Source organism: Penaeus vannamei, chromosome 13 (assembly GCF_042767895.1).
Source record: "Penaeus vannamei isolate JL-2024 chromosome 13, ASM4276789v1, whole genome shotgun sequence".
Classification (NCBI taxonomy): domain Eukaryota; kingdom Metazoa; phylum Arthropoda; class Malacostraca; order Decapoda; family Penaeidae; genus Penaeus; species Penaeus vannamei.
This window is the reverse complement of record NC_091561.1, coordinates 32,575,814-32,585,813: the sequence shown is the minus strand read 5'-3', so window position 1 is coordinate 32,585,813 and position 10,000 is coordinate 32,575,814. Positions and strand designations below refer to the sequence as shown.

General features: G+C 37.7%; 1 protein-coding gene across 1 annotated transcript; it reads left to right on the top strand.

The window, feature by feature from the left end:
• Positions 1–1,450: 1,450 nt before the first annotated feature.
• Positions 1,451–7,639, top strand: LOC113811656 (sialin). Its single transcript, XM_027363438.2, has 10 exons — positions 1,451–1,622; positions 2,253–2,390; positions 2,962–3,125; positions 3,511–3,750; positions 4,170–4,257; positions 4,450–4,676; positions 4,887–5,036; positions 5,747–5,879; positions 6,071–6,312; positions 6,525–7,639. The coding sequence occupies exons 2-10, from the start codon at positions 2,321–2,323 to the stop codon at positions 7,068–7,070; spliced, it is 1,860 nt and encodes a 619-aa protein (XP_027219239.2). The 5' UTR covers positions 1,451–1,622; positions 2,253–2,320; the 3' UTR covers positions 7,071–7,639.
• Positions 7,640–10,000: the final 2,361 nt, after the last annotated feature.

Below are 10,000 nucleotides of genomic sequence, written 5' to 3'. Positions count from 1 at the left end.
GGGGAACAGGAGGGGTGAATGTGCAGAAACTAATGCACGGAAGTGTTAAATGTACTGACCAGATTTTTTTTACAACGGGGGAAAATGAAACTAAAATCGCTAGCCATCTGGCGATCTTTGGTTCAAACAAGGGGTTACACATAACATCCACACAACCTTGCGAATATTACTATAGTTTAGCCTTGTGATTGGTTTGTGATGTTTCCTTTTAAGCCTGTGAAAACAGGGAAGGCTGAAACAAGGGGGATGCCTAGCAACCACATCATAATACATATTCGTATTGCTTTCTAAATAGACGTTTTAATGTGAACAAGAAAGATTAGCCCGATATTAATGGCAACACTTAAACACTTTTCCTTTGCTTTCGACGAACTTTTTTATTTTGTAGAGAGAATAGTGGCGTGACTCCTAAGACATGGTTTGGAAGCCAATGCATGCCGGGTCATTCAGGCGAGTCTAATGATTTATTCATAAATACTGTAATGTTCTCCCGGCAATACTTTATTGCTAATCAGTCTTCCGTTTTAGTTCTTTGTCTTAAAAGTATTGTTACCGTAATATTGATAGATGAAAGAAATGGAGAAAAAATATTTCGTGCATTCATATCCGGACTATTTTAGACACGCAGAGTCTCTACCCAGTTCGGCGTATCCCAAGCGTTTCTCGCCAGGGGATGTGGAAGTCGCAATGCTTTACAGGAACGAAGGTGAAGCAACTCTTAAGAGCCAAAGAACTTGTGTATACTACTATAGTGTTGCTTTGCCAATTCAGCCTCATTTTCCATACAATTAATTGTTTAGTGCTTAATCATGACGGGGATCTAACGTTTTTATTCGGTCTATCGAGCTTTAAAAAATGTTAATGAATAATTAGTGATTTGAATGTTAACCTCCAAGGAGTCTAAAATGAAGACTAACGTATGTAACGCCAAATCATATTATGTAAGGTATATCAAACTGTATATTCATATATTACATAAAAATTATCAATAGGCGATAGAAAATAAGAGGGGTAGGAGCAAGAGACGGAACACAGAATGAGAGAGAGAGAGAGGGGCACAGAAAAACAGACTGTATAACAGAGAGAGGGGGAGGGAAAGGTTTGATTTTTGGTCGCTCATCCACAGCGTACATGTTAAATTTATTTTAAGTTTTCACATGCCAAATACACATAGTAAATGTGTAGCCGAGAGATGAGTAGGATATGTTCCAGTTGACAAGGGGTGGAAACATTTCGTCTCTTCATTTTAATGTTACTGCATATTTATTTATATTATCTGTTGTGCAAAAGTCTAGGCTGTCACATTATTCTATCTTCATGTTTACAATGTATTTCTAATAATACTTGACATATCTTTGCAAACATTAAACACATTTTCCTATGTCTGTACATAAGAAAAGTCAGTGCATGATGAAGAATCTCGTAGTGTGGGTGTCTAACCGGTTTACACTGGTTCCAGGCACCTTTCCCAAACCCTCTACCACAGTCCTTCTCTGCACTACTTCTTCCACCTCAGATACTGAGCCTTTACTCCCCCTCTCTCCGCCCATGAGAGAACACATCGTCTTTTCATGGCATTGTGTGCGTCTGTTGTAGGATGAAGAATCTCTGACAGACGGAAGGTAAGTCTTGTGAATTTTACGGTTTGTTGGGAAAATTCTTGGAAAATGTTCTTGGCTAAGGTTATGTTGTAGGCAAAGCTAGACAGATTTTGAAGTCCATTCATCTACTGGGAGGTCAGTGGATTTGGTGGTAAACTGTAGCCATTGTTATTGGACAATGTTTTGGTTGCATAAATGTACTGGGAGTTCAGTGGATTTGACAGTAATTTATTGCCATTGTTATCTTCCTTTAATCGGATAACCGATTCAGAGGCGGTTGACGAGAGGAATTATCGTGATCAAATAATGTCATCAATTATTGGACCAGATGAACGTACTTAATCTAATTGATCTGAAACTGTGGAAGAGTTATAAAAGAGAGACAGACAGAGGGCATGCTGAACAAAGTTACATTATTTAAATGTTATATTTCCGTCATAGTGCAATAAAGTCACTCAACGAAAATGTTAACTTTTAACACCAATTATGTCTTATTAGTTCTCTATTTAAAAAAAAATAATGTTGGCGTTTATGGTTTATGCATCTAAATTTCTGTAATGATTATTGTGATAGCTACAATATGAGCGTCCACAGGAACTACCAGTGACCCCAAACTGTAACAATAGAATAAATTCAATAATTTTTCCACAGACCTCAGACTCCCTCTCGGCGAAGAGAAGCTGCATCAGCAAAAGGAGGAACTTTTGACCTATTTAAAAATGGCTCCTCGCTCTGGGTATGATGTGGAATCCGAGAGCACACCCTTGCTCGGACGCCCGGCGAAAGCAGGTGAGTTGAGGTCAAGTCTTTTGGCATAGCATCGCTTTCTCGTCCCATTGTATGCTAGCAGTGTTCGATACTGACGATTCTCCATTAAAATGATATTCGTTTGATATATATGCATTTTTGATTATTCATTCATAACGTGGTATACTTCTTCTTTTCCTTTGTGGTGATTTGATATACCTGTTTATATATACTGATAATTGTATGTTCTCATCCAAATGCTAATATATTTGGCTGCGAAATTAATGTTATTTTCAATCATGAACGTTGAGGAACTTCTGATAATCAAAGAGGATATAAAAACTATGAATATTCTAATAATCGTGATTACGTTTGTGTGTGCATGTGTATGTATGTATGAATCGACACTCAGGCAAGAGTTCACAATGTGTGTGCGTTTTTATGCGTGTTTTTGTGTGCGTGAATATGTGTGTGCGTGGGTGTGAATCGACAAGTCAAGCAAGTTTACAATATATGAGCTAGCGTGTGTGTGCGTATGTATGAATGAGTGTGTGTGTGTGTGTGTGTGAAATAACCGAAGTGGATCATCGACCATCTCTCCTCTGACCTGAAGGATGGGAAAGGAAGCCCATATACACGATGGTTGTGCTTGGTTGCCTCGGGACTGTGGTGGAGTATTGCCAGCGGGTGAGCCTCTCCGTCGCCATCGTCGCCATGGCGAGAGCCAGTGGCAACACGAGTCAGGCTCTCCGAGACCCTTCCTCTGCCTATTACAAGGTTAGTTACGGTTTTGTTATTGTCATCTCTCTCTCTCTCTCTCTCTCTCTCTCTCTCTCTCTCTCTCTCTCTCTCTCTCTCTCTCTCTCTCTCTCTCTCTCTCTCTCTCTCTCTCCAGTTATCATATTGGCATGTTTTAAACTTCCATTTACTGTTTATGTTAAATGAATAACTACTCAATTCTGCCTTTGAGTTGCATACGTAAGGTGCCCACATACATCTACGTAGCAGGAAGTATTGCATCCGATGCAACAAATGGCATTTAAACACTCCAAACGTTGTCCAGAGTAGTTCTCAATTTCCACCAAGTCTTGAGCAGTAGTTTCCCACTTATGCATGAAAAAGCGATCCCCAGACTCCCATCTGATGCCTTTGTTGCTTGCAGGAGGGGGGGGAGCCAGGCGGGTGGGACGCGGCGACCCAAGGCATGGTGCTGGGCAGCTTCTTCTTGGGGTACGCGGCCTCCAGCCTGGCGGGGGGTCGCGGGTCGGAGCACCTGGGGGGAGGGAGGTTGTTCGGGTGGGGCATCGTTGTGTCGTCGCTCTTGGCCCTCGTGTCGCCCCCCTGCGCCAGGACGAGTGCCAAGCTCTTCGCCGTCATCAGGATGTTGCAAGGAGCTGCCCAGGTGAGCATTCTGTGTTCTTATGTTTAATAGTATCGATATTGTTAACGTCATATCTGCTACTTTTATAATCAAAGTGGATCATGATTATTATTACAATCATTACTACTATTAATATTATTACTATTATTATCATCATTACAATTATTATCATTATTGTTGTCTTTACTATTGTCATTACCATTGAAAGTGCCAACATCATTATAATCAATAACATCATTTTTATGATTGTTGATGTTAATGTTCTTGCTTTCGTTATTATCGTCATTACATTTGAAAGTGCCATCATTAGAATTATCATTTACATAAACATACTACGATTAATACTATCATTATCATTCTAGCATACATGTATTAAACATGTTACACTTTTGTACATGCTTTGGCGATATCTAATTCCTCTCCACTGAATGTCATTCAAGGGCGTGACTTTCCCTGCCATTAACGTGATGATGGCCGCCTGGATCCTGCCCGCTGAGAGAGCCAAGTTCACCACCATCGTGAGCTCAGGTAAGGGGTTCATCTTGTTTAAACAGATGAACAATCATCTTTAAACACTTTAAAGATGAGTGTGACGGTTTTTGTTTGGATTGCTATTGATATGATCGTCTGCCAACATTCTTAGGATTGTTTACATTTTGTGATAGCTCTCAGGTATCTCTTTGATAACTGCGACATTTACTGGAAACGGTTTTCTTCCAGGTTCGCAACTGGGCACTGTCGTGGGCACGATAGCCAGTGGGTGGCTGTGCTCCTCCAGCGTGTTGGGCGGCTGGCCCCTCGTCTTCTACGTGTTCGGGGCGTCCGGGCTGGTGTGGGCGCTGGCGTGGTGGTGCCTCGTGTCCGAAAGGCCGGAGGACCACCCAGGCCTGTCGGAGGCTGAGCTGAAGAAGTTGAAGCTCCACCAGGAGTGTGTCAAGGGAACGGAGGTAAAGCAACTGCTGGAGGAGAGGTGGCGATGGGAGGGCACGGGGCTGATGCAGAGTACTGGCGAAAGAGGTGCGATTCTTGCTGTATATATGCATCTGTGTTTTGCATTCTGTTAGGCAATTCATTCATCGTTTATCAAAACTTTCTCTTGTTCAACCAACTTGATGCTAAAACCTTCCTAATAATCACAATCTCTCCATTTGTTCCAGACAGTAGACATTCCTTGGCTGGCCCTCGCCAAGTCCCTTCCTTTCTGGGCTCTGACTGCAGCCACCGTGGGGAATGACTTCGGCCTCTACACCTTGCTGATGCAGCTGCCCACGTACCTACGAGACGTCCTGGGCTTCAACTTGGAACAGGTATGGCCATTGTTCTTGACGCGCTTGGTTTTCATGTTTTGTGCTGATTGGTTTATTATTTTAATGAGATTCTGGTTACTCGACATTGTTGACTTACGAGAAAGTGGTGTAGCAAATCCGCTACAAGAAATTGTTGTTTCTAGTATTTTCATTTTCATACGTTTTTCTTCGGTTATCATTACTATTGTTATTGTTATTATCATTATCATTATTATTTTCATTATTATTATGATAATTATTATCATTATTATTTTCATTATTATTATGATTATTATTATCATTATTTTCATTATTATTATGATAATTATTATCAGTGTTGTTATTATGATAATTGTTATCATTATTGTTATTATTATCATAATTATTATCATTGTTATTATTATTATCATTATCATTGTTATTATTATCATCATTATCATTATCATTGTTATTATTATCATCATTATTATCATTGTTATTATTATTATCATTATTATCATTGTTATTATTATTATCATCATTATTATCATTGTTATTATTATTATCATTATTATCATTGTTATTATTACCATCATTTTTGCCTCATTGATGTTATACTTATCGTTATTATCATCATTGATATGATTAGTGATGTTATCGCTTTCATTATCATCATTATCGGTATCATTACCATTCCCATTATTATTCTCTTGGTATTTTGTTGAACTAATTGTCGGATTTACTTCTGGCAGAACGGAGTGGTTTCCACCTTGCCTTCCCTGTTGATGTGGGCGTCCAGCCTCGGGTGGGCGGCGCTGGTGGACGCCCTCACGGCCACGGAGAAGTCTTCCATCGTCACTGTCAGGAGGCTGTCCATGGTCGCTGGTGAGTCCTTTCCTTTGTAATGGTTGGATACCTGAATCATTGGAAGGATGGTAGTTACAGTATTTCCTATAGAATGGTGGGTTTGTTGTGAAAGTGCACTGATGACGAATTCTCACCTTAACCTCCTCGATAACGTCGCAGTTAGTTTCTGAATGATCAGTATGATAACCTCATTTCTCTGTTCCTTGCAGCATTATTGGGCCCCATGTTCGGCCTCATAGCCTTGTGCTTCGTGCAGTATGATGCTGTTCTGACAATCGCAGTGCTGCTGGGCTCCGCCATCTTGGCCGGCGCGGCGAACAGCGGGTTCCTGTGCTCCCACCAGGACTTGGCACCGAACTTGGCGGGGACTTTGCTGGGCATCACCAAGTCCGTGGGCGCTGTGGCAGGAGTGATCAATCCCGCGATCAGCAGTTTGCTTCTGCACAGAGAGGTTTGTGTTTGGCCGCTTGTTTGATGTGTGTTTGGGTGATGTTCCATCTTTATTTTTATGTTAATCGGTGTGTATGTTAATAAGCATAATTACAACGATTTTTGTACATATAAAATCTTTCGATAATGATTATGTTAACAGTCATAAGATAGCAATAGTGATAACAAAGGTAATTATTTTAAAATGTTGACTAAACTTTCATTTTCCCCCAGGATATCATGGCAGCATGGCGAGATGTGTTCATAATCAGCGCTGCCATGTACTTCATCAGCTGCATCTGCTATCTGGCCTTGATATCGGCCGACGTCCAGCCTTGGAACTACCCGCACTTTCTACGAGGGACTTTGATGGAAGAAAAGGCAGTGGATTTTGTGACTTTTTCTGTCTCGGTGTGCACGTCTGTTTCAGTCTCTCTCATTCCCTTGAACTCTCCTTCTTCTGCTCCTTCCCCCGCCTCTCTCTCTCTTCCCCTTCCTCTCCCTGTCCCCTTTCTTCTATCTATTTCCATTTCAGTTTCGATTTGCGTTACATATGGCCAAATCACCCTCTCCGTTTCCCTTAATTTCTCCATCTATCTCATCTTATCTATGTCGATTTCTCTCTCTTTCTGTGCCATTTCCATATCAGCCAACTTGTCCATCGCCTTGCTATACACTCTGTCAGTTTCACTTTCGCTCTCGCGGCCATACACGGTGTTCGCAAAAAGAAAGGCGTCCAATGAAGTCCTAACGATGTCGCAGATGAACGTCCCACGGTGATGCACACTCAACGGAGAAAGATTTTAACGTGTGAGATATCCTGAGGATGCCATGAAATTCTGCTACTGCCGGAGAAGCCTTCCATAAGTTTAGACTTCCAACGTGTGAGAGATTCTGCTACCTTATGAGCCTTCTATAAGTGTAGGCCGTAGAGTTCAAGTCGTTGTTTATGGAACCTGTACGGGTTGTCCATTAATGTGACAGCAACCAAAATCCCCTGACATGTGGAAACATATTTAGAATACGCTAAACACAACGAAGAATGACAGGAATAGAAGTTACTGAGATGGAACTAGTCAATAATGTGCATAAATAGTCAATGAAATAAAAATGGTTGGTGCAATACCTGCTTAATGGTGATACGAATTCGTCAATGAAAGACAATAATACCTCCAAGGCCTTTGGTATGTGTCCAATCATCCCAGTGAATTCAAGAAGGATTAATCATGTCTCCTCGAGAATGGATCATACCAACATTGCTTTACAGAATGTCGACTATGAACTGAAAATACCGATATATTACGCAGTCAATTCACTTCAAAAAAAAAAAAAAAAAAAAAAAAAAACAAGGAATGGTGTGAGAAGATGGACATGCGTCTTTTTTGACTCGAAAAATATGAAGTATGCATTTCGACGTTTTGTAGGTATTTCCTTGCTTCTGTCGGTACATATATTTCTTTTTCATTGTTAATATGGTTGATATTATATGATTTTTAAAATTAAATTTTGTCATTATCATTACCATTGTTTTATCATATGAATAAGAGAAATTAGTGAAAGAATAGCACTTTGATGGATAAAAATGTGGTGTGATAAAAATAGCAGATAATTCATTAGATGGTTATAATGATAATGATATCAGTGATACTATCAATAATTTTCACAGAAAGATAAAATATGGGTACCGCAGTTACAGATGGCAATGCTGAGGTTAACAAGGAAATTATGAGAAATAATTGTGATGCTAATGATAATACCAATAACTATAATAATGATAATGATGTCACTAACAATGCTACTCTATTATTAGTACTGCTACTACTAACTACTCCTATGATTATAATGATTATAGTAGAAATAATGATAGCAGTAATATTGATAAAGATGGTGAAAATAATGATAATGATTGTGATAAAAAATAATGATGATTATGATAATAGAAATAATGATAATAATAATGCCAACTATAATAGTGATGGAAATGGTAATATTAACGATATCGGGGAAATTCTTGACAACGGAACTTACAGTCATGAGAACAATATTAGTGTACATGATAGTGTACAAAATGACAATAATAAAAAGATAGTATTGAAAGAAATTCAATAGCGATAAAACTATTGTTAATTATTATGTCGATTTTAAAATGACAATAATGATAACGATACTGATATAATGACAGGAATATTAATGATAGTGACAATGGCCATTTATGTGTAGCATAAAGGAGAAACTATGATTAGCATTTCAGTTAGTTTTCTTATCAAATACGGAAAGGCTGAAATCAGTTCGAAATGCAACATTACTTAACAGAAAACGTGACAATCAACGTTTTTTTATTGATTCATTTTGTAAATATAAAAGAGCATTGGATTGTCTTTCATCGTGAATATTATGTTATCCTGTGTGTTATCTGTCGCTGACTTCCTACTCACACCTGTTCGTTTCCGGTAACTTAGTAGATGTTATATTAGTCGTAAAGATTACACAGCAAACGCATACAATTTATTTTTGTATAGTTATTCATCTTTATCACGCTGATATTGTTATTGTTATTAGTGTTAATAGTAGTAGTAGTAGTATTAGTATTATTTCTATTATTACTATTATTATTGATATTGTTTTTATCATTATCATTGCCATTACTATTGCTTTTGTTATCGTTGCTGTTATTTTTAGTATCATTATCGTTGTTATCCTTTCTGTCATTACTATCATTATCATCATTATCTCCATTATGAAGATCAGTATTCTGTTAAAACTAATAATCATCATTATGATTGTTGCTGTTATTGCTGTCATTAATATCATGGTTACTATCATTAATTTTACTGTTTAATGTTGTAACTGGTATTGTCATAATTATTGTTATTATCACATATTCTTCTTGTTGCTATTGTTATTATCACGATTATTCTTATTGTTATTGTTGCTATTGTAATTATCACTATTCTTATCATTATTGTTGTTATTGTTGTTGTTGCTGCTGTTGTCATTATTATTGTTATTATCGTTGTTATTATTGTTTTCATTATTGTTATTACTATTATCATTATTTATATTATTGCCTTTACAATTATTGTCATATTTTTTATGATTACTATTGTTATCGTTATTTTGTTACTATGATTAATATTATCATTATTATTATTATCATCATTATTATTATCATTACTATTACCATCATCATCATCATCATTATTATTATTATTACAGTAATGATATTGATAATAATGGTGATAGTAATAAAAAAATTGTCATTATTATTATTAACAATATTGCTGTTGCTGTTGTTGGTGTCATTAACATTAATACTACAATTATAATCATTATCATCATCAGTAGTAGTAGTGGTAGTACTAGTAACAGTAATAGTTCTAGGAGTGGTAAAGAAGCAGTAGTAATAGTAGTAGCTGTGATAATAGCATCATGCTTGCTACTATATCAGCTACTATTATCATCAAGATTAGTAAATGAATAATACAATACATTCCACTCTTACGTTTTTTTTTTTTTTTCTTACTTTTTTTTGCCTCACGGACTTCCCGGTCGGCGAATCACAAAAGGAATAGGAAAATATGTTACTATTCAGATGTCGGTCGAGACAGAAGGTCATATGAGCAGTTTCTTGGAATGAACATAAAAACGGGCTTATAATTCTCTCTCTCTCTCTCTCTCTCTCTCTCTCTCTCTCTCTCTCTCTCTCTCTC

Bases quoted from the DNA above. Each gene is read 5' to 3' on its own strand.
- LOC113811656 (XM_027363438.2), top strand. From the start codon at position 2,321: ATGGCTCCTCGCTCTGGGTATGATGTGGAATCCGAGAGCACACCCTTG. The intron at 2,391-2,961 runs GTGAGTTGAGGT...TCTGACCTGAAG, and splicing joins CGGACGCCCGGCGAAAGCAG to GATGGGAAAGGAAGCCCATA. The intron at 5,037-5,746 runs GTATGGCCATTG...TACTTCTGGCAG, and splicing joins TGGGCTTCAACTTGGAACAG to AACGGAGTGGTTTCCACCTT.